Source organism: Leucopleurus acutus (assembly GCF_964270905.1).
Source record: "Leucopleurus acutus genome assembly, chromosome: 17".
NCBI classification, from domain to species: Eukaryota; Metazoa; Chordata; class Mammalia; order Artiodactyla; family Delphinidae; genus Leucopleurus; species Leucopleurus acutus.
In genome coordinates this window covers 79595282-79619909 of record NC_139159.1, presented here as the reverse complement: position 1 = coordinate 79619909, position 24628 = coordinate 79595282, and the positions used below count along the sequence as shown (strand labels likewise).

The 24628-nt window shown below is 48.5% G+C and overlaps 1 protein-coding gene across 1 annotated transcript in view; it reads left to right on the top strand.

The window, feature by feature from the left end:
* The window catches only part of FAM135B (family with sequence similarity 135 member B), a gene marked incomplete at both ends in the record, with an annotated part of 162335 nt that overhangs the window by 76470 nt on the left and 61237 nt on the right, over positions 1–24628 (top strand). Inside the window, 3 exons of the mRNA XM_082858983.1 lie at positions 3169–3239; positions 8754–8927; positions 12171–12297. Of these exons, the coding sequence (XP_082715109.1) occupies positions 3169–3239; positions 8754–8927; positions 12171–12297 (372 nt within the window). The remainder of the gene's footprint in view (positions 1–3168; positions 3240–8753; positions 8928–12170; positions 12298–24628) is intronic.

Genomic DNA, 24628 nt, shown 5'->3' with positions numbered 1-24628 from the left:
AAGCATTTCTCAAAGTATGGTTCCTAGATGCCCCATGTCCTAGTCCCCTGGCAGTACTTTTTTAAAATGCAGATTCTTAAGCCCAGCCCAGACCTAGCCCAGGCAGTCTGACCGCAAAGCCTGTGTTTGTGACCAGTATGCAGGCCTGGGGGTGGAGTTATTGGACGAAGGGGTCCTTTAGGTGGTCAGGCCCATAGTAAGTTGGAAATAACTATAATAACTAATATTTGTTGAGAATGGGCTTTGTTCACACACTGTGTTAAGCCCTTTATGTGCATTTTCTTACATAGTCGCACAATAGCAGTGATCTAAGGGGTAAGTGTAATCATTTCACCCCCATTTTACAGATGAAAAAACAAACAAACCTAGAGAGGTTGATTGGCCCAAGGTCACGCAGATACTTAATAAATGGAGAGCCAAGCTTTGTACCCATGTAGCTTGACTTCCAAAACTGCTTTCTTATCTCCCCAGCTATGATGCAGCTCAGGAGAGAAGTTCATAAAGGAGGAGAAGATACAAGGGTTACTACTGTTATGAGCAGAGTTGAAATCAGCTAGCGTGAGATTGTACAACCCACAACACAGATGAGACCCTGGGAAAAGGCTGAAGAAGTGAGGAACCCTTGACTGAATCTGGGCTTTGGAGCCCAGATTAAGCCTTGGAAGTGTCTTTCCTACAGCAAGTCTCAATTTTTTCATTTATAAGTGAGGCCAATATGTCTTAATTCACAGTTTTATCCACATTAAATAAGATAGTATATGACAGTGGTAGCTGTCCTGTGTAGTATCTGCTAGACAGTAGCTCCTCTGTAATCCTAGCTGCTGTTCTTATTTCCACTACTATGTGAAACTGTTGCCTGATGCTAAAAAAGTCATCTACCTGGGAGGCTGAGGTTAGCTGATGTAAGCTATTATATAGAGGATGGATAAAGAGCACAGGGAACTCTTATCCGATAACCTGTGATAAACCATGATGGAAAGGAAGATGAAAAAAGAATGTATATATATGTATAACTGAATCACTTTGCTGTACAGCAGAAATTAACACAACACAGTAAGTCAACTCTACTCCAATTTTTAAAAATCGCCCTTGAAAGGAAGCAGTCCTTTTAACGAAAATAAGGTAGGGCAATGGAAGGGCATGCGTGCGTGAGTGTGTGCGTGTGTGTGCGTGCACGTGTGAATGTGTGTGTTTGGAGGAAGGGGCAGGTAGCCAACAGCCAATGAAGAAAAATGAGTGGCTAGAGAAACCAGTGACTGCATTCTGGGGCATGTTGCAATTAAAGATTTATTGAGACGTCAGTGAAGTCATAGCCAGGCTCCATCCAGCCACAGCTGATCTTGGGCCTGGATTTCTCTCCTTGTTCCAAAGAAATTGCAGCAAGTTTAAAACTGGAGCTTACAGCGAATTTTTGTTAAGTAGGCAAATGCATGCTTGGAGGTGGTTGGGAGGACTTGCTCTGCCAGTCTTATTTCCCGGGAACTGGTGACAAGAGGCTGTGTTGCTTGGGTTGTGTGTATGAAGCCGGGTAAGTGATTATGCAAAACAAAGCTAGGAGAGGAAGTTATTCATAGCGCTTGGATTGAGCAAAATGTTAACTTTTAAATGCTTAAAAAAATTTTTTTAAACAAATTTTAAAACCCTGGGGAGCTAAAGATAAATTCCATCCATATGTCTCTGCCTGAGCTATGCTTCACCAGGAGCACGTTTCCAAAGAGGCCTTTGGGTAAGAGATTTCCATCCCTACAGAATGAGGATATTCTTGCAAAGAAATAAAAACCAAGGGGGGAGGTGGAGAAGAGCTTTATTTATCCTTTAAGATACACGAATACTTTCCGTGGGCGGGACCTTGTCTCTGGAGCTGGGGATCCAGAATGGATTAAGACTAGTCTCTCCCATAACGATACCAGATTACAGGGGATATTGGGTAAGAAAAGGGCCCGGGGGGATTTAGCCACAGTCAGATGGATTTTGTCAGAGAGTCCCCTGAGCCCGACCCAAGTGGAGCTTCTGAATGCCAGCCCAGCACGGCCAGATCCATGGATTGTTTTTTCAGAAGCTGGAAACCTGCAATGGAAATGTGAAATTGCCTGATTTTTAAATGTTTTCTACTTGTTCAAAACATTGTAAAAAGTACGATCAGGACTAAGCAAAAGGTGTCTGCAGCTAATATTTGTCTCTTGGGCTTATAACGCAAAAGTTGTAAAGCTGAGACAATTTTATAGGAAGTGTTGAATGCTGAGATAGGAAAAAAAACAGGGTTTTGTGGGTCACAGAGGAGAAGGGGTCCATCCCGCGTGGCTGTGGGGAGGAGATTACGCCCTGTCACGGGCGTGTAGTACTTATCTGGGTTTCCTGAGTAGGGACATCAGCTAGATCCGGTACTTAGCAAGTGACTCTCCTGGAGGTGGGGATGATGAGGTGTTACGTTTGGGAAAAGGAGAGCCGTGGGTTACCATCTCTTAGATGTACCTGAGAAGCTGGCAGGTAGAACAAATAGATTCCCATGCTAATGAATGAAAACTGATTTTTTCTTTTAAAAGCTAAGAATGGAAACAGTCATGGATAGGACATGAAATGCTAAAGTGTCTGAAAGCATAAATGGTTAGATGTAATGGATCTCAAGACAAAAGTGAAGGATACGCTTGCATGTAAAGCTGGGCCGCCTTGGGAACTGACGACTTTTCTGAGCATCAGCTTCCTCCTCTATGAACCTGAAGAATAGCGTCAGCCCCTCGAAGGCGCCAGCAGTAACACCACCTCCAACATTTTCCCATCTCTAGCCAAGTGGGGTTTCCTCTCTGCAAATTCACTGCTCCAACCTTTCCAAAGCACGTGCCACAGAACACTTCACTCCTGCTTCAGAGGATTCCAGATCACATCTGTTCTGGAAATAAGGTGCTCAAAAGTCCTGCAGTCTAGAAAACTCACTTCACATTTTTTTCCTGCAAATTGGCTTTTCCCCAAATTTGACATAAATCCCTTCCTTCTACTGTCCATGTAATACAGGCACCGCATTCAACTAGAATTCCACAGAACATGCATGGAAATTCTGCTTTACACATAAGTGACATTCATTTTGCTGTGAGCTCCTTCTTCTAAACTTTGGGAAACCCGCCGGCTACATGTTTCATTTGGACCAGTCCTTAAACTTTGTTTCTCTTCTAGGTGGAAGAGGCACTAAGTGAAGTCGATTTCCAACTCAAGGTGGATTTGCACTTTACAGACAGTGAACAACAGTGAGTGTCCTTGGAATCCTTGAATCGTGATAATAGAGTTTCCTTTGCCCAACACTTTTCCAGCCCTGAGGTATCCTGATGGCCATGACCTCAGAACATCCCTTAGAAACCCGGTTCTTGATCAGCTGCAGAAACGAGGGCAAGGAATATCTATGTGGTCATTTAGAGCTGCATGTATTTTAGGCAGGTAGCTCAGGGGCTGCAGGCACAGAGAACTCCTGACTTCCTGCTCTATGAACCGGCACCTTCTTGTATCCGAACCCGCCTCCGTACACTTGCAATGCAGTATTAATTAGCTCTTTAGATTAATGTCCATATGAGGCTGCAGATCTCAAGGCCCCCTTCTGAATCGAAGGAGATCCTGCCGGGACCCTCATCTTTACACTGAATGTCTGCTATGACGTTTCAACTTTCTGAAAATTGAAAATCCATTGACGTACATTGAAAGTCCATCAGCTTCCTGCTTATCGGATTCAATAATTCTGTTCTTTCATGTCATGAATAGATAGTCCTTTTTTCAGGTATGAAAAAGTCCAGTCGAATGTGTTACCAAAACTCCAAACTCTCATCCAATTTATAACTTCTTTTCACTGACACTGCGCCTTCGCTCCACTGCACCCCTGCTCCAGGCGTTCTCGGGGTAGGAAACTCCCGCTGCAGCAGCTGGGTATGGTGAGCAGCTTGATACAGCCTCCTGTCTTCCCCCTGGGGTGTGTGGGTCTTGCAGGGCCAGGCACAAGGAGGAGGGAGGAGATTGCAGGTGGGGCAGGGAGTCATACGTGATGGGTTCAGTTGCAAGCAGGGCTCTTAACGGGGTAGATGCTCGATCACCGCCTTCTCTGCTCCTGGGGTGTTCTTGTGTCTTCCGTGGAGCTATACCCGTTAGGCGGTCTCCCTCTCCCCCAGCCTCTGCTGTTCTTTGATACAATGATGCCTCCTATGGTTGCGTCATTCGCTCCTTGCAGGAAGCTCTTTAGGCAGATTCTTCTCCGAGGAATGCACATCTGGCTCTTGGATAATGGACACAAGCACTTTCATCCTCATCTCACACTGGTGGGGACCCCCGCCCCAGTGCTGCTGACCCTTCTTTGGCCAATCCAGCCACCCTCAGCTTCTCTCCTGAGGGCCTTTGCAGGATAAGTCAGGCACCAGGGCCTGTGCTCCCCCAGGGGACACAGAGCATGCTCACGTGAAGACTCCCCTCATTAAGCTTAAGGTGAAAATGGAGGTCCTTCTTTTCCATCTGTTCTATTAGCAGAATCTCAGCACAGTCTGACCACTTCGGGGAAATTAATCCTCACTTCTGATCTCTACAGCCTCTTCAGCAAATGCTTCACCTTCTCCAGCGGAGAATGGGAGACCAGGTGGCCAAGGGGCTAGTGCTGACGGAATGGTTGCCCGACCCCTTCAAATTTCAGAGGCACTGTTAGTGCTTTGGCTCCCTTCCCAAGGACTGTCCCATCCCCGAGATGTGTCTGATTGTTATGGGAGTTTTCATAACACGGGACATTGAATCAGAGGGGATCTGAACCACAGATGGACCACTACTAAAATGTCAGAAACCTGACTGTGTCTGTGCTTTGAGAATAGACATCTGCTGATGTGTATGTACCGTAGGTGGTCACGCCTCATCTCTGGGCTGGCCGGAGGATCTGTCCAAGGTCCTGCCGCTGTGTCTGGGCTCAACATCACAGATCCCTCACTCTTGGGGTCTTTATCTGGACCCCAAGCCCCTCTGGACACCTGCTTCTCTCATCACTTCTGCTTACCTCTTGGTGGGATGGTGGATGCTTGAGAAATCTTATCTCCCTCACACCATCTCCAGGACTTATTGTTCTAGCACCATATTGAACTCAGAAGCCCCATAAGAGGCTGACCTTCTTTCTAAGCTATAAACTCAGAAATGAAGTCCTCGTCTCTATTGCCCTCATATTCCCTCTCAACTATTTAGGGTTTCTGTCATTCACTCATTTTATTAATTTTATTAACACCCCCTGCCCTATCTTCCTGTGCCCCTTCATTCAGAAGTATTCATCCATAGCTCCCTGGTAGACATTTCCATTTGATCACAGAACCCTGCCATTGATCCCAAACCCAGCCTGGAAGTCATTCCCTACCCAGCTCTCCAGGCAGCCTCAATGATAAGTTATGGTGGACACAATAGATGTGACCTTCTTACCATCAAAACAGTAGTTAATGGAGAGGCTGTGTACAGGAGATTGGCCCAAACAAAGTGTATGGAGTTTCAGCAACAGGCTCTGTGCTCGTTGACTGTGAGACACTGGGTGCATCCCTGCCCTTTTCTAACTCTCAGTAGCCTCATTTATAAAATGGGCATTATTATAGATTCTGTACTTCATAGGTCTGTTATGAAGATTACGAGAGGTGATACCTAAGCCAGGCCAAGGGTACAGATCAATGTCTTCTTACTCTTCGTGGCTTCCTAGATGCAGGTGGGGCCGGTTTCCATGTGTCACTTCCTCCCTATAGTACAAAGCACTTAACAACAATCAGAGCAGAGCGTTTTCATGGAGTGTGCGCTTAGCTAACAGGAACAGGAAGCCAGAGGCTGGGGAAGAATTGAAAATGCCATATTTTTTCATTTTCATAAGTTGGGTTTAAGGGTGACAAGACATCTGTAGCACATCCTGGGGATAGACTTTTGGCTTTGAAACATGACCCAGGCAGTCAGCTTCTTTGTAACCATTTAGGCTTGAACAGGATCAAAATAGAGAAGCATGGCATCTAATATTAGGGGCAGAAGGGCTCTTGATGTCCATCCCGTCCAGTGGTTCTCAATGTGGGTGGGACAGTTCTGTCCCCCAGGGAATTTTGGCCATTTCTGGGGACATTTTAAATTGTTACACGGGGGGTGGGTGGGTGCTACTGGCTTCTAGTGAGTAGAGTCCAGGGACGCTGCTAAACATCCCACAATGCACAGGACTGCATCCCGGCTCCCCAGCAAAGCATTATTCAGTCCCCAATATCAATATCACCGAGGGTGAGAAACAGTGCTCTAGTGTAACCTCACATTTGAACCTGCTACTCTGCAAAGACCCATGAACATGTGCTTGCGCAGAGACAGGAGCTCATGTCTCCCCATTATATCCCATTCTGTCCCTGGACACTTCTGCTTATCAGGAAATTCCTCTTTACTTCAAGGGACAAGTCATCCTTCTGTGCCTTCCTTCAGTTGCCCTCAAGTTCAGTACTTGTAACCACGCATCAAAATTCTCAGTCTGGGGGCTTCCCTGGTGGCGCAGTGCTTGAGAGTCCGCCTGCTGATGCAGGGGACACGGGTTTGTGCCCCGGTCCAGGAGGATCCCACGTGCCACGGAGCGGCTGGGCCCGTGAGCCATGGCCGCTGAGCCTGCACGTCCGGAGCCTGTGCTCCGCAATGGGAGAGGCCACAGCAGTGAGAGGCCCGCGTACCACAAAAAAACAAAAAATTCTCAGTCTGGATCGCAGTTCAGGTACACAAGTCATCTCTTTAAGTCATCTCTTCCCCTTCAGTTGAACACCAGGGCTCTTTCTCTGTGTTTTGCATTTTTTGTTTGTTTGATTTTTTTGCTGGTTTTAGTTCCTGTGTAAGAACCCAGGCATTTTCCTCTCAGTGCTATCCAGTTTACCTCTATGTTTTTTTTTCTAAATTGAGACCTCCCCCTCCCCCAGAACTGAGTTTTTTTTTTTTTAAACATCTTTATTGGAGTATAATTGCTTTACAATGGTGTGTTAGTTTCTACTGTATGACAGAGTGAATCAGCTATACATATACACATATCCCCATATCCCCTCCCTCCTGCATCTCCCTCCCACCCTCCCTATCCTACCCCTCTAGGTGGTCACAAAACACCGAGCTGATCTCCCTGTGCTATGCGGCTGCTTCCCACTAGCTCTCTAGTTTACATTTGGTATTTTATCTCCATTAATTAGCTCTATTCCTTTCAGGGCACGAAAGAGCTATCACCTCCCTCACTCTGAATTCTTTACTCCTATTAAAGTGGCTTAAATTCTTGTTAACGTTTTTGACATCTTTGCTACCCTGACATGTATTTCACCCCCTGTTGTTCAAGCCCTAAGGACAGTCCTAGGATTTGCAGCAGCCTGTGTCTGAATGGATTCAAAGTAATTATGTGCAGTAGTGTAGAGCAGACTGTGGAGTCAGACAGACCTGGGCCCAGCTTTTAGGTTTGGCCTTGTGACTTTGAACAAATCAGTTAACTCACGTTGGCTTTACCTCCTCATCAATAAATGGAATAACGTCAGTGGATACCTCACATGATTGTCATGTGCATTAAGGGAAAGAACGCCATGCTCAGTTCACAGTAAGGCCGCATAAACAGTTGTCAGAATGATAGTGAATATGAATGTTAATGGCTTCCTGAGACTCAGGAGAGGACACTCTGTGCCCCCTGCCATCAGGCTTCTTCCTGGTAAGAGAGGAGGCCATCATTTGTGGGCTAGTTTGGAGTGACACTGGCTCCGCTGATTTAGTTAACTCTTCTACCTGGCATTCATTTGCACCCAAGCTCTAAGCGACAAGGATTTCCAGAAAGCGAAGCCCATTGGGTTGGGTCTTGGGAGTTTGCTCCCCTCACTGTTTTCTCTCTGTGTCTCTTTCCTCCTCCGTGGAGGAAGAAGAAGCTTCTCATCTGGACATCCTCTGAGCTCTCTGCTCTGCTCACAGAAGACGCTCCATCCAGGTTTCCCAAGGGGTCTGGTTCAGAGACGCCCAGAGAGCCTGAGTGACTGGTGTGCAGAGGAGGAGGATGAGCCCTGGATGGCTTTCATTTAGAGGAAGATCAGCCCCTTTTTTACAACCAAAGACTCTGTAGGCTCTGCTTACCAGCTGGCTTATCTCTTGGGAATCAGACACATACCAGTTACAAAACGCTAGAGAGAAGGTAGGGGAGTCCTTGATGAAATTGATCAGACTCTTATTATTCTTTGGGGGTCATTCATTTATTCATTCAGTCACATATCCCTTTTAATAAGGAGATATTTGACCGACTTCTCCAATATGCCAGATTCTAAGCTTGGTGTTAGGGATACAAAAATGAAGTAGTCGCAGTTCTTGCGCTTAAGAGGTAGGAGTCTAGTAGAAAACACAGAGGTACAAAGGAAGTGCTGTGCTGGGCATCTGTGGGGGAAATACAAGAGCAAGCAGGGAATGGGGGTCTGGGAGGGCTTCCCCGTTGAGCCTGGAAAAGTGTCTGGGCATCTTTCCATCACTGACAGATGAGCTCCGTGTCGGTAATAGCAGAGTGTGAGCCCCAGCTCTGCTGCCTAGCAGCTGCGTGATGTCCCACGGGTTCTCTTCCCTCTCTGAGCCTCGGTTGCTTCTTTTGCCCATCGCGGGGAAAACAATTGCTACCTAGTGGAGTATTTGCAGGAATTGGATAAGCCGAGGCAGGCATGGTGCTTGTGCGTGGGCGAGGTTGCCTTGTGGACCCACCTGGCTGGCAGCAGGGACAACCTGCCACCACTCACGTGAGTCACTCGCTTGCCTTCCAGGCTGCGGGACATGGCCGGGGTCCCCGTGATCAGCAGCCGTGCTCTGGGCCTGCACTTCCACCCCCGGAGAGGCCTGCATCACCAGGTCCCCGTCATGTTCGACTATTTCCACCTGTCGGTGATCTCGGTGACCATCCACGCTGCCCTGGTGGCCCTGCAACAGCCCCTGATCAGGTATGAGGTTGCGAGCCCTGCTGTTACGGGGAGGCGGAGGGGCGCGCTTTGGGTTTCTTGTTACACTTGAGTCTCCCGTGTGGCTGAGATGCTGAGAGCTGGCCAGGAGAGATCAGCTCAGGCCAGAGGAGCTTCCCCCAGGCTGCAGGTTTAGGCTCTGAGCCCTCACTGCAGGGCAGGGGAGAGATGGGCAGGGATGTTGGAGCGGGTGCCCCTGGAGTCAGGAGGACACCGGCAGGGAACCTTGGTGCTGAATGGGTGAGACCTGCTGCCTTCACCTGAACTGGCTTTTTTCTAACCCTGTCTTATTTGAAAAGTCACCTAACACCCCTGAGACACACAGTCTTCATCCCTAAACCAGGGACGCTTGTGGGTCCCGTCCATTTAAGGTTTTAGTGACTCTCACACGAGGACAGTGCCAGGCGCACGATTTTCTGCCCCTTCCTCCAGTAACTATTTGTTCAACGATAGGACCACCTGAGTGGCCCTGTGCTCGCCCTTCAGTGAATTGTCCCAGAGCATCTATCTCCGTGGTCCCACGAAGCACTGAGGTTCTCTGAATGACTTAAGCAGAGGGACAGAGCCGACAGCAATGAGCACATTGTACTGTGCCCGGGTGTCTTCCTCCAAGCACCTGGAATCACCAGATGTGGACATCAGCTCACCTCACACCTCCCACATGCATGGGGGCATGGGTTGCACACGTGGGCAAAGGGATATTCGGGGATGCAATCTTGCAGCATGGAGTTTCTGGAAGGGAGCTTTCCCAATGTCCCTTTTCAGTGCTGGGGGTTGAAATGCATGTGGTGGAGACTCCGGTCCCCACTCGCTGTTGGGGAGGGGTCCCGATCCCCTGCTGGGGTCAAAGAGAAGGAAATGAGACCTTGGCCGGGCTATGTGACCAGATGTGCTTCTGCCAGTCGCTGTGCCTATCTGCTTGCTGAGCTCCGTCCCGGGCTCTGCTCGCTCATGGGGCAATTTTAGACGCTCTGCATAGAAAGTTTAACCTCCTGACAGAAACAGTGCTTTACAGGTTTGTCTGCAGCCACCTTGCTGGAGAGCAGTGCAGATAGAAATTCACCACGAGAGATTAGGCTTCTCCAGGGATGGGGGTAAAAATAGAACTGCCTTCTGTTCTCTGGATTTTGCAGGAAGCATTTCTGTGAGTTCGTTCACAGTGGCTGGGAACACTTTAAGGTTATGGGAAATACCTGTCAAGTAGGGCAAGCTCCAGTTTTTCCAGAAAAGCAGTTTCAGCAGCAACTGTTAAATCCAGCCAGGAAGAAGCAGGTGTGAAATGAAAAGTTAACCGCAAAAGATCCTTCACCTTCCCTGAAACAGACTGAGGTCTGTTTAACCCTCAGTGTTTAACTCTCACATGGGTGCAGTTTGATTTCACTTGAGAGCTTTGGCTACTCAGGGCCACACCGAAGACAACTAGCGAGTTATTCTAGTGACTAATTTACAGTCGGTCCCCTGAACGTGCCACGAGCATTGCTGCTCTTACACATATTCTGCATTTCTTCTGCAATGTTCCTTTTACCCATTTTCTAGCTAAACTGTAGACTTGCTTCGAATCTCAGTTCTAAACAAATGGGAGAAATGATTTTATTAGAGTTGATTGTATTTGTGGTATTTTCAAAATAGCTATATACATATAATGGTTATATTAGATTTTATTATTTTTGTAGTATTATGGACAATAACTTCTAGCATGTATTGAATCATTACTATTTGCCAGACATGGTATTTAAAGGCGTATGTGGCTAAGCTCATGGAATCCTCAAACAACCCCACTGTTAAGGTGCTGGTATCAATTCTTCTGACTTACGAGGAAACAGAGGCACTGGGAAGTTTAAAACTGTCCCCACGGAGCTGACAGATGCTGCTTCTGGGATTTCAACCCTGGCAGCCCAGCTCTACCGGTTGCCTCTTAACCACTTGGCGATACACACTCTGCTTAAGTATCATCTCTAGCTGTTCATCCCTTTCACCCAGCTTGGTTTGTAAACTTCCCTTCTGTTCTCACTGGCCTGAGTTTACCCGCATTGTATATATTACATCTGCCTCCCTCTCTAGACCCAAATGTCTTTACACTGAGGACCATGCCTTAACCATCTTGCCACCCAAGTACCTCACACACTGCCTGGCATATAGCATTAGCCCGATAAGTATTTGAATAAATGAGTTAAACCCAAATATAACGTTAGCTTTATTTCCCCATCAAGCTTTTACTCTGGAAGGTGTAAGTTCAATCCTTCCACAAATATTTCTTGAGCACCTAGGCTGGAGATAATGCCATCTGGGGCCTTGTATTATCAAGACCCTCTTGGCCATTGGAGACTTTTACTCTTCCTGGGGGAATTAGACATGCCCATAAAAAAATGTTCACAATATGACATGACAATTAACCATTAGGGTGTTTAATAGAAGGGATCTGAAAGAAAGGGAGAAGAGGTTTAAGTAGACTTTACCGATAGATCCATTGGTGAAACTCGAAAAGGTTGAGGGAGAGAGAAATGATCATAAACCCAAATAAGATGAATTCAGCTCACACAGGCTTTTCTAATCTCCTCTGATCCTAAAGTTGACGATTGCAGACACACTCTGCCGGTTGATCTTGTGATGACTTGCAGAGCTGGGCAGGGTCTGTGTTTTTGTCTGGGAACAGGTACAGTGTTTCTAAGTAGCATCGATGCGGTGAGAGTCTTTGACATCCACGATCCTATGAGACTCCCGCGGGGGTCGTGGAGGTGGGTATCGTTTTACGCTCTTCCACAGAAGAACAGAGGTTCAGGGAGGGGATGGGGGTTGAGGGATCGCGCTCGGGTTATGCCAGTGAAAGGAGAGGGGAGGGGCTCAGACCAGGGCAGGCGGAGGCTCCCCTTGGCCTCTGGCCAGAAGCCCGTCCCACCTGCCCAGGTGGTTAAGTAACTTCTGCCCCAGTGAGTCTCAGCAGGCAGGTTGTGGGCACTTAGGGGGCGTTTCTGTGTACACATAGTGGTGTGTGTGTCATCCTTGGCCCCCAGGCTCACGTGCCAGTTGCACCCACTTGTCACGGCAGCATCAGAAAGTCCCACCCAAGCATCCCTCGAGGGTGAGCTACTTCTTCGAAATGGCTTATCTCATAGGCTCCCCGATAACAGCATCAAGGGCCTGAATTAATGGCCCCATCACTTTCTTCACATCCTTTTAGAAAAAAATTATATAAATTTGCAATTCTTTCTATTCCCTTCTTTTCAGTTTTACTCGTCCAGGAAGAGGCTCCTGGCTTGGGAAAGGCGGCCCAGATACAGGACCAGAACAGTCTAGCCTTTCCCTGGAAAACCTGGTCTTTGGAGCTGGATACTGCAAGCCGACTTCCTCAGAGGTAATGTCTGCCTGGGGGCAGAGGCCCCAAGCTTGCAGACTTCACTTTGCAGGCTGCGTCTGTTCTATGAGATCTCGGCTCCTTTCCAATGTCTCTGGTAGAGGCTCCTTGCTCCCTGCGTCCCTTCCTCTCGTCGATGCGTCCATCCCTTCTCTGATGGCTGCTGCATTCATCGAACGTGTTCCCAGTGCCAGGCCCCGGGGTTGATGCAGGGAGGAGCGTCTTCACGTGGCGCCTCTTCCATGGGTAACTCGAAGGATATGGTTCCATGGAGGTCATGGATGTGCTGTGAGGGGCTTCCCCCGGACCGTGTGGAACCTCAAAAGCCCATTCACATTAAGCTCATTTCAAAACCTGGCTCGATCCTTCATCTGCTTACTTCTCTGAGCCTCAGTTTTCCCACCTGTAGAGTGGGGTTGCTCATAGTTAATAACCTCACAGGATAATATGTGTATTCGTTGCTGTAATGGATAAAAAGTGCTTAGACCAGGACTTGGTACTCAGTAGGTGCTCAGTAAATATGCGTACCCTGTCCTTCCCCTTGGTCCTTCTTCCTAAGAAGCACCTGTTGTTACACTTCTGTGACGCACAGGGCTTTAGGCATCTACAGCATTACTCTGTATTTCTTTTGAGCCAATACACGATTGCTATTATTAGGGGCCTGCTCAGAAATAACCAGATTGTATTTGTCTGGGCTCACCAGAGAAGTAGAATCAATAAGAGGTGATAGATAGATAGAGACGAGACATTTATGCATCTCCCTTGTATATTATAAGAAATTGTCTCATGCTATCATGGAGGATGAAAAGTCCCACGATGTGACATCTGCATCCTAGAGACGTGGGAGAGACAATGGTGTAAACTCCTATCTGAGTCTGAGTTTTTTTGTTTGTTTGTTTTTAAACATTTATTTATTTATTCATTTTCGCTGCATCGGGTCTCAGTTGCGGCATGCGGGATCCTCGTTGCGGCACACGGGCTCTCTAGTTGGGGCCCGTGGGCTTAGTTGCCCCGTGGCATGTGGGATCTTACTTCCCCGACCAGAGATCGAACCTGCGTCCCCTGTTTTGGAAGGCGGATTCTGAACCACTGGACCACCAGGGAAGTCCCTGAGTCTGAGTTTTAAGGCAGGAGAAAACCTGTGTCCCAGTGCAAAGACAGGAAGAGAGGGAGACCCTCTCTCACCCAGCCTCTTTGTTCCGCTCAGACCGTTGATGGAGCGCCTGTTGCCCACCCACACTGGGGAGGGCAATCTGCTTTACTCACTCTGCTCTTTGAAACGTTCATCTCATCCAGAAACAGCCTCCCAGACACACCCAGAACGATTTTTAACCAAATATCTGGGTACCCTGTGTCCTAGTCAGGTTGACACACACAGTTAACCGTCATACAACCCGTGTCGTAAGTGGGAAAATTTGCCCACTCGGCCAGCCCCCAAAAGAGATGCTGCATCTCCCTGTGCAGCCAAGCCCTGTCCTCAGACGTTCCAGCACATCAGGTCCTACGCTCAGCTGGCTCTCCTGTGACATCACCTTTCCCAGCTCTGAGCCCAACCAGGAAGTCTGGCCGCAAAAGCTGCCCCGTCAAGTCTCCATCTTGTCCTGGCGGCTGTGTCACATGTTCTCAAGAGTGGAGCTTAGAAGAAAATTGCCAAGACCCTCCTGAGGGACAGGGGACCTGAACCCAGGACTGGGCTCTGTGCCCAGGAGGGCACAGACTTTAGAGCCAAAGACAACTGCTGTGCAGGTGGACTCCTGTCGATGCAGGACCTCCGGCAACCACCGAGCCGTAGGAACCGGTGTCCTGAGCATCGGCAAAAGACCTGGGGACAGTAGCAAGGGAGAGGAAAGCAGAGACCCAGCCAGCAGGGGTGGGCATTTCCTTATTACCTTGTGCGCATGGACGGCTTCAGGGCTCTAGGATGGGATGGGGAGGGGTGGAATCCAGGGACTTCCTGCTCCCTCTGTATCCCCAAGGCCAGGCGCAGACCCTTCCTCATCAGGGGCTGCTGTGTGCCCCCCCTAGGTCACCCCCGACCCCTGCCGCAGGTCAGTCCCTGCTCCAGACCCGCCGGAGCTTGACTGAAGGCTTTGCTGGGACCAAATCACAGCCCAGCTTCTCCGTCTGTACAGTCCTACTTCTCATGCCTCTGGCTCCAAGAGCCTCCCCAGTAGAGCCACGTGAAAATCTCCAGTTCAGACTCTGTTTTCCAGGGAACATGGTTTGGAACATCAGGGGTCATAGATCAGTTCAAAGCATCTTTTGACACTTACATCCCAAGACAAGGGCCTTTGCTGGGGCCACAGGAGCATATGGGGATGATGGTGATCTGGTGTCTGCCCCTGAAGGGACTCTCTGTTCCTTCCTGTCTGCACAGCCTCTCATGCCTCATTCAGTTGCCACCACCTCCGTGAAGCACTCTCTGATTTCCTAGCAAGCAATTCCCTCTCCCAAATGCTTTCACCACAGTCAACTCTAGGCCTCTCTGTCTTTCCTCCACTGGGCTCCGAGTGGTTGGGGACAGAGGCCATTGCCTTTAGCTCCACACCTTCAGGGCCCAGCACCGCGCCCGGCACACGTAGTGGGTGCTCGGGAAATGTGTGTTGGACGAACGATTGATCCAAGTGCACGGTCGTGTTTATATAGAGCTCTGAGCGGCGAGAGGGCTGAGCCGCAAGGCGTTCCTTGCCTTACCTGGCAGCAGACAGACGGCAGCGGGAGAGCAGGAGAGTGAGACACCTCCATGGACATGTGGGCGCCAAGCGGGACTGCCCTTGGCAGAAACCCTAGACCTGGCATGGGGTGGGGTAGGGAACATTGTAGACCATTTCAGCCTGATTCGGTGACATCTGAAGAGAAGATGTGGCAGTGATGTGGCAGAGAGAAGCTTCTGGTTTCGAATACCTGCTCTGCTCAGTGCTTTGTGCCGTGGACGACCCTATTCGCCCTGTAAAAACTCAGGCTGCTCAACTCTAAAATGGGATAATACCTATATCTTAGAAGGGATTTTAGGCCTTAGTCTGTGTAAAAACAGTAGAGAAATAGACCCATAGCGGGCACACAGTACAGTAGAATTTTTTTCCCCGTTCTTTTCTGAGCTGTTTTGGGGGATGTGTGTCAAAGAAGATACACCTGACTCTTACCAGAGTCTGGTAAAATAGCTTACCTGGGGATGCTCAGCGGTGAACGTGCTCGCAGCTCAGTGGGGTGTTTTCAGGACCTGATTCTTTCCCGGTGCCTTTTCCATCTGGGTCCCATCCAGTTAGGCAGGCTCAGAGCCTCGTGCCCATCCTGTGCCTTCCCACCTGGCAAGGGCTGCCAAGCAAAGAATAAAATCCACTCCCCCGCCTCCCTGGGGGGCTGTGCCTCGCAGATCCCCAAGAAGCCCAGCGCAGCAGCAAATAACATCGAAGTCCGCGCAGATGGCAGTGTCCGCTGGAGCGATTAGAGAACAGGTGTTCCCTTCAAAATAAGCCTTTCTGTGCAGAGACATGTGCAGAAACTAGAGATTCACAGCAAAATGAGCCCATTGGCATGGAAAATCACGAGGAGGTGAGGCTTGCTGTGACGTGTCACGCCCCTTTTCCCATAAGCCCAGGTCCCTCTGGTCCTGCAGCCCTGCTCTTTCCTGCAGCATCTTAGGCAGGGAGAGCTTCACAGTCAGGGTTGGAGCCAGAGCTTACGGTTCCCTTCCCCCAAAAGCCAGCAGCTCTGCCCCGGGGGAATTATTTTCCCTCTCCCACTCATGGCTTATCTGTCAGAGAGGATACTAATGCCTGCCTTGCAGGGTTGCTGAGAAGATTAAATGAAATAAGCATATAAAAGCCTGGAGCGGAGAGCTTGGCACAATAAAATCCTCTGCTGGTCTTATTTTTCTTTGAATTTATCCACGTAATGAAATCAAACATTACTACAAGAACCTCAGCGTTATCTTGTGGATAGGACATGGAACGAAGGATCTTAGATGTTTCCTGTTCTTGGCTGTACCCTGCTGTGTGACCCTGAGCCAGATACTTGCCCTCTCTGGGCCCCAGTTTCTCAATGTCTAGAAAGAGGATTGGATGAGATCGTGCTGGAGGCCTCCTTCAGTCTTTGCTGTGCTGTTTTTACTGTGATATCCCTGACACTGCCTGGTACAACTGGGGACATGATGTATGCTTGATGTATTCATTCAGATTCTACAGAGAAACAGAATCAGTAGGATAATATGCCTGTGCATATATTCATATATATAAAGAGAGAGAGACAGAGACAGAGACAGAGAGACAGAGAGACAGACAGGTTTATTGTAAGGAATTGTCTCATGCAAATGTGGAGGCCAGCAAGTCCAAACCTGCAGGTCAGACCAGCTGGCTGGAGACCCAGGGAAGAGTTACAGTTCAAGTCCAAAGGCCTTCTGCTGACCAAATGGCCAACTTCCTTCTTCTTTAGGGTGGGGAGGGCAGGTCTTGCGTTCATCAGTTGTTTTCTTTTAACGTCTTCAACTGATTGGACGAGGCCCACCCATATTGTGGAGGGTAATCTGCTTTACTCAGAGTCTGATGATTTAAAGGTTAATCTCCTCTGAAACATACCTTCACAGAGACATCTAGAATAACGCTGGACCGTCTATCTGGGTGCCGTAGATGGGCCCAGCTGACATGAGAAATTAACCATCACATTTAATCAATGCTCAGAGTCTGACAGACTCTTCTTGAAGATCAGGAATCCAGTGACTCAAAAGTAGGAGAATCCCTTTCTCGGTCCAGGGAAGCTGCACACCCACGTCCTTCTCACTGAATGAAATAAGTGGGGTTGTTCCAATTCCCCGGGGGAGGAATGGCCACGTGGTGGAGGGATGCAGCCTTTAGAACTCTCCTCATCCTCAGAGCTCTGCTTCTTCAGCAGGAGCATCAGTGTGTCTGTCTATTTATCTGTCTGCCAGTCCTTTACTTAGCCCCTACTCTGTGCTAGCATCTCTGTGCTGCAGGGGCTGAAACAAATAAAACTCAGTCCTTACCCTCAATGGGTCATGAGATCCAGTGTGTGAGGCAAAGGAGAAATGAAAAGTTCTGAATTCCACGATCGTGTGAAAAGTGTGATGCTGATCGTTTGAAATCACATTTTTGAACACCTGCTCTGCACCGAGGGACTCTGTTAAACCACTGCTGCGCGTGGACTCTGTCAGTGTCCACAAAAGAGTTTCCTATTTTCATTGACAGCTGAAGAAACTGAGACAGAGAGAGGTTAAGCGACATCTGTAAAGTCACACAGCTGGGCAGGGACCAAGCTGGCGTTTTAACTCAGTCAGCCCGATGCCAGCCCACCACCCGTCATCAGCCACTAGGTTGATGGTCAACCAAAGAAGGGGCTTTGGTTCGTCCGCTCTGCGAGGGCAGGTGCTTTTCTGCTTCGTTCCCTTGCGTGTGCCTGGCTCAGTGCACGTGCTCAGGAAGCCTTTGTTCAATGAACGAGTGTCTGAGATCGTGGACTCTGAGAACATCAGAATATGCGAGAGAACGAGAGCCCTTGTATGCAGATGGTTAGGCATTTAACTCTCCAACAGATCTGTTTCCCGCCGGTGCTCTGAGCCTCCCAAGTCCTGTGCTCACCTGTGGAGATCACAGAAACCGTGCTGCCGGAGCAGGTGACTGTGCCTGAGATGAACACCTTGGCCACCAAAGTGGAATCCCTCCATCCTCTGCTCCCCTTAGAAGGTGGTTCCCCAGACAGAGGAACGTGTGTCATTGAGAGGAAATGCCAGCTTCCTTTTAAGTCAGATTGCCGAGAACTGAAGAACGGCATCTTCCTTGAAGGGAATAATGCTCACACAGCGCATGCGCACACAGGACCTGGCTTTGCGAGTCCTTCTGTGCTGAGCCTTGTGGCGTGACGGCCCTGCCCTCACTGATGGGAGGCGTGGGTCTGGTGAGCATGGAGGTGGGAGGGAAAGTGAGGCACGGACCTGACTTCCAAGCAGAAATCTCCCCTCTCCCAGGCATGCGCTTCCTCGTTTTCCTTCTGCTCCATTTTTATTGGGTTCTTTGCTCTTTGCCCTTTGCTTTAAATATACACTTGCTTGTTATTGTCAACATCTTCCTTTCTTGAGGATCTGGAGTCATGAGGATAAGACACAGACATTCATTATTACTGTTAACGCATCATTAGGTTGACTCTGGGTGGTGACATCTCCGTAGGTAGAGACACTGCCATTGGTTTGGTGGCTAATCAGATAATTATCAAGCGTCTACTATGTCTCAGGCTCTGTACGAGGAATTTGTGACGTAGCACTAAGGAAACTGGCTGCCTGACCCGCCTGGTGGGATGTTGTCATTTCTGTTGCTCTTGGTGCCCATCTGAGTTGTTGGCACGTCGTAGGTGCTCAGTTAATGTTGGAGGGACAGATGAGGTGAGTTGAGATCTTATTAGATTCTTGATCTTATATAAGCTGTGACCACAGATGACTTAGCCATCAGACACAGTAGGCTCAGTGCTGAGGGCCCAGAGTACTTTCAGGGGCCGACAGAAATGTTTTAATTTCATTTAAAATCAGAACCAGAAGATGGAGATAATCCAATATGGATTATATTAATCTTCGTATTAGTGCAATCATACAAACGTAATTTTAAATCTATTTTTTAGTGGATGAAAGTGCCTGGGGCCCACAAAAGTCATAATTTGGCCCCGAGAACAATGATTGTTCCTTGGTTTTGGTTTCCTGATTATGGGCATAAGAAAGCAGAGTCTGGTGAACTCAGGTAACTTCCCCAAATGGACAAGTGCAAACCTGCAATTCAGCTCTCTGGCCCTGTGCTTTGTCAAAACTCATTTCACCGGTGTGATACCTAAACATGGAGTGTGCTACACAGATATTTGTATGTGAATGAAATCGAAGAGATTTCAGAGGGTGCAGAGAACAGCTGTTTGAAATGTGTGAACGCTGTGCTCTAAGGTTAATAAGTACCCGAGGAAGGACCAGAAGTTACCAGGAAAACAGTAGTTACTTAAAGGAAAGCATGGGTTATAGTTCTCACAAAAACTGCATTTAATGCCTTCTGTTACTTTGGGAAGTACGATGGCAAACACTGTTGTGTTCTGCCACTCCATTAAAATTAAATGGTTCTAAATTTCTCATTTAAATGATTTTCTCATTTACTAAAATCCTGTGGAATAGATAGCAGGTTGCTAAGTGGTGCACAGGCTATGACGGGCTTTCTCTGTGTGGTGTATGGCATCCATCTGCATATGGATCCAACACGATTGCACAGGTCATTTCTAAGAGGATATAAATCAGTGGAAATGGGCTTTTCATGCAAAAGCCTATAGTATTGCTTATTTATGCACCACCCTTTTCATTAGTGAAAAATTGCCTTTATTCCACATTGCCTGCTTTCAGGTGTCTTGTCCCTCTCCAAAGTGTCTAGGCAGGATGGGGGATGTCAGCTCGCAAAGATGAGGTAGGTGCCTCCCTTCCCAGACTGCCCTGCGTTTCCCCACTGCATCTTCAGGTTCCAGTGCGGCAGACGCTCAGTGAACACGTACCAAGTGAATACAAGATGCAGACACAGCAGGGCATACAGGCAAGATCACCAGATTTGGAGGAAGAAGGCCTGGTAGGGCTAAGGCCAGGTTCTTCCATGGATGAGCTATGAGAGCTTGGACAAGTCATTTCACCACTCTGAGCCTGTTTCTTCTTGTTGTCTTAATGGAGAGGAAGAAACCCACTCACTTTGTGAATTTTGCCTGGGATTCAAGATGGGAAAGGTGGTTCCCCCTTTGAGCATCCCTGTCTCCCGACCGTCTCCTCTCTCCCAGGGATGGTGTGATGGTGACACCGCAAATCACAGTTACCTTCTAGCATAATTATATCAGCTAAATATATTGAACACGCCTCTGTGTTAGGCTCTGCGCTGGGTGTTTTCATTATGCTCCCTTTCAGCTCCCTGCATAGATTCACACGATACAGTTGAGGAAACTGAAGCTCTAATAACTTCAGCAAATTGCTCAGCGTCAGATAGCCGGTCCCTGGCAGGGCTGGGGCGTGAGCCCAGGGATGCTGAGTCTGACCCCTGCTTTCTGTCCACTTGGAATCATTTCTCACCTGCTCGTCTCCTTCAATCCTCCTGTAAGCGTTGGGGCTGTGTCTGCCGCACTCCGCACCAGGTATCTAATCCAGGTATCTCTTGAATCAATAATTATATTAAAGTGTGCTCCTTTCTGCAAATAATAATAATTTGTTTTTGAGGAGCCTGAGTGTAAACCGTTCCTCCTGCGCTTTTTCAGACAATGCTTACAGTTAATGCTCAAGCGGGAGGATGCGTGAAGTCATCATGAACAAATTAGCCCCATCCCTAGTTTCCTGGAATTTACAATTTTGCCAGAAAAAAAAATATTGAAAAAGTAATTTCATGGAAGATAAACATTAAGAAAGAATCATCTACGGTGCTGTAGCACTGCTGGAACCTGTAACGGGGTGGTCTCAAGACTGTCAGGGTGATTGAGGGCAGGCTTCTCTGCAGGAGGAAGTTTAAGTCGATTTTTCAGCTAGTAGGTAACAGGGTGCAGGACTGGGTTTAGATCCATCTCTTGCCATGGACTAGTGGCTTCCCAAGCCCTCCATCTTCCAAGGCTAGACATCAGTACCTTTAGGACCTTTGAAGTCATTTGGCCCATCTTTCTTGTTTTAGAGAGAATGTCCTTAGCTTGAAGCTTTGATTTATTACTTTATTTAACATGTTTCTATAGAGCACCTATTTTCATTGACCTCGTGATGAATTAGACAAGCACAGCCTAGAGAGAGCGGAGGACATCACACTGCAGGGGGTTGGTCTTTGGATAGGGGTCTGCTAGTGAAGCATAAAGGGAAGTCGCAGGGCAGTCTGGGAAGGGATGCACCTACCTCATCTTTGCTACCTGGCATCCCCCATCCTGCCTAGACTCTTTGGAGAGGGACAAGACATCTGAAAGTAGGCAGTGTGGAATAAAGGCAGTTTTTCACTAATGAAGTCGGATGTAGTCAGGAAGCACTTCTCAGAGTGAAGGATCTCTAATCTGAGTCTAATAAATGGATTGTCAGTGGTTGAGGGGAGGGGAGGGGTGAGGAAGGGTTACAGCAGGGCCAAGGGCAGGGAGTGAAGGGGCGTGGCACATCTGGGGACTCCAGGGAGGTCATTGTGAACAGACATGGGGCCAGGAAGGTCACCAGTGATCTGATCATTAGGAACCCTGTGAATAGGTTAGCCACAAAAATATTACAAGCAGGGGATTGGCACAAAAGGATGGGTTATCTTTCTTGCTGCTGTACAGAGGACTGATTGAAGGAGAGGGCTGAGGCCAGAGAGGCAAGGTTGGAGGCTGTTGCAGTGGTCCAGGAAAGAGTAGAATAGTTGCCTGGGCAACGCAGAGGTGAGTTGAGTAGAGTGGAAAGATAAACGGATGTCAGAGCTGCAACGGAAGTAGGATGGAGAGATTGCAAATTAAGTAGATGTACTAGTTGTCTGTCAAGGGTCCTAATGGACGATCCTAATTTAGGCTTTTACATTGAATAAATGAATGTTTAACTCACAGAAGGGAATATATGTGATCCTCTCTGCCCAGAATATCCTTCTCTGACCCTCTCCCGTCACTCTTCCCACCCAAAGAACTCCTATTTAGCCTTCAAAACCCAATTCAGTCATTGCCTTTTTTGTGAAGCCTTCTTTGACCACCCCAGGTAACCCTAAGCCCCTAATCTTGTCTGTCCTACATTTGCACTTTGGGCATACTTCTCTTATTTTGCTTAAATGTAATGATTGTCTAACGAGTCTCTTTGTTCCACTTGAAAGCATTCTGTGAGGGCATAGTCGTTAATCTCAACACTCACAGTTAAATCACTCCAAGCACATTTTACCCCCCTTTCCCAGGGTAAACCCAGGTCATGCCCTTGAGGATACAGACAAATGATAGACTTGATCAGTAACCGGAGTTTTAAGCAAAAAGGAATTAAGGAACCCAGGAGCGAGCTGACAGTGTCCAGAGGTCTTTGCCATGTGCCTGCCTTTGCCCTCTTTGTGGGTGTGGTGACAGGTCATGCGGAGTCTACATCAAAGAAATTAGGGGCTGAAAGAGATTGAGGCTTTGTACATTGCCTGGTCAGGAAAGAGGGAGTTGGGCCCTTGGGCAGGTTCCCATTACATGATGTCTAACACACCACCAGCCTGCCAGGCTACTAGTTCAGAGAATCGTCTCTGTCACTCACTTGGCCAAGAACCAGCAGTGGGGTAATATTGCCAAGAGAAGGAGGGTGGCAGGGGAGGAAGGGCATAAACTTTAGTTGCAGACACCTGCTCTGAGGCGGGATGTGCAAACTTTGTGTTTGGTACTTTATTTTCTAAGCATTCATTGCATATCCAACATGCACTTCATGCTTAAGTCTGGGAATTAAGATAGAAGCAAGTGGTATATGTTTCCTGTTGTCAGGGAAGAAAGGAGAGAAAACATATAAATTCTTAATAATATTGTCATGAATGCAAAGAAGCTGCATGGGGGGATCTGACCTGGTCTGAGGGACAGGGCAGCTTCCCTGAGCAAAGGGAATGTAGGCTGGGATGTGAAGGATGAGACATAGCCAGGAGAAGTGAGGGGGGAAGTAGGGCTGCCATGTACAGTTGTGTAAGTTGTACACTGTACATAGATGCCCGGTGGAGCAGGTGAGTTGGGGCTGAAATCCCACCCACTTTCCACTTGCCAAGCTGTGCATCGATAGGGTTGTGCCCACCCAGACAAGGGACCTTTTTTCCCCCCTAATTCATCCACCTAGGAGGGAAATTTCTTTCTGGTAGCACAGAGGCATCCAATGAGCTGACAGTGGCCCTGGAGGAGGAAGAATGTTTGAGCTAAAGGCTTGTTATGGCAGGGGAGTTCCCTGGTGGACCAGTGGTTAGGATTCGGCGTTTTCACTGCTGTGGCCCAGGTTCAATCCCTAGTCAGGGAGCTGAGATCCCACAAGATGCGCGGTGGGGCTAAAAAAAAAAAAAAAAAAAGTGTTGCTGTGGCAAAGGCCCAGAGGTGAGAAAAAGTGGCATGATAAAGGATGCTCTGGCCAGTGCGGCTGGGACCCAGTGACCAAGAGGGCGAGGGGTACGAGTGAGGCTGCTCAGGTAGTTGGGATCCTGTTCTCCTGTTCAAAGGATAACAGGGCTGACCGCACAGGGTGACTGCTGATCGAGCGTGGAATGAATCTGAAACACCCAGACAGTGTCTGGCAGGGAGGCTGGGCTCCTTGAACCAAAGCCGGCGTTGCTGTAATCACAGCAGCCTGACAGCCCACCTCTAGCACCCACGTCTCCATGCAGCTCTGCTGGTCTCCAGTCTCCATCCCACATTCAGTCTTTCTAGAAAGGTGATTTGTTATTTCAGGAACATGGCTTCATAAGGAAAGTCAGCTGTGGGTGACTAGATGTAGGAGAATGAGGCTTCCTGAGAGTGCAGTGGTTCTTCACCAGAGCTAGGTGTTTGGGGGTGATTTGAGGCTAGAGTGTAAGACTGACTGTGGCATTGATCTGCACTGTGGGAGGGTCCACCACGTGCCCTAAGCATACATGGAGGGAAAGGAGGGAATCCGGGAGGTGGTGTCCCAGATGCTTTGACCACTGCAAATACTGGTGACCAAGTTAGAGAGGGGGGGCACAGTTACAGCCAGAAAGACAGTTGGCCGGGGGTTGACTCTAACTCTGCCAAGATACGTTTAGTGTTGTGTTAATGTGGAAACAAGGACTGAACCTAAAGCATTTCACTGTGAATGGATTTGTTGGACCCAAGTCTCTCAGCCCGTTCTTGATAGATGGCGAGGGCCTGTAATTGACTTTGCCCAGAATAGTGGTTATTCATTTGGTTCTTTCTTGACATCTAGCTGGGCGCATATCCCCCAGTGGAAGTCTTGACATCAAAGAGAAGGCCATTTCTCTTCACTGTGGTCTTAGTGTAAGGGTCACTGCTATAGGAGCCAGAATCTGGAGATTCTAGAAGGGATTTCCCCCAATGACAGTGCTGTGTGACCCCAGCAGAGACCACCCCCTGCAGATGCGCTAAATTAGGACACGTGGAACCTTGGTGTTCGGGTGGGTGTGGAAGAGACTGTGGAGATGGTCCCAAACCCCCTTCATTCTTTTTTTTTTTTTTTTGCGGTACGCGGGCCTCTCACTGTTGTGGCGTCTTCCGTTGCGGAGCACAGGCTCCGGACGCGCAGGCTCAGCGGCCATGGCTCCCGGGCCCAGCCGCTCCGCGGCACGTGGGATCTTCCCGGACCGGAGCATGAACCCGTGTCCCCTGCATCGGCAGGCGGACTCTCAACCACTGCGCCACCAGGGAAGCC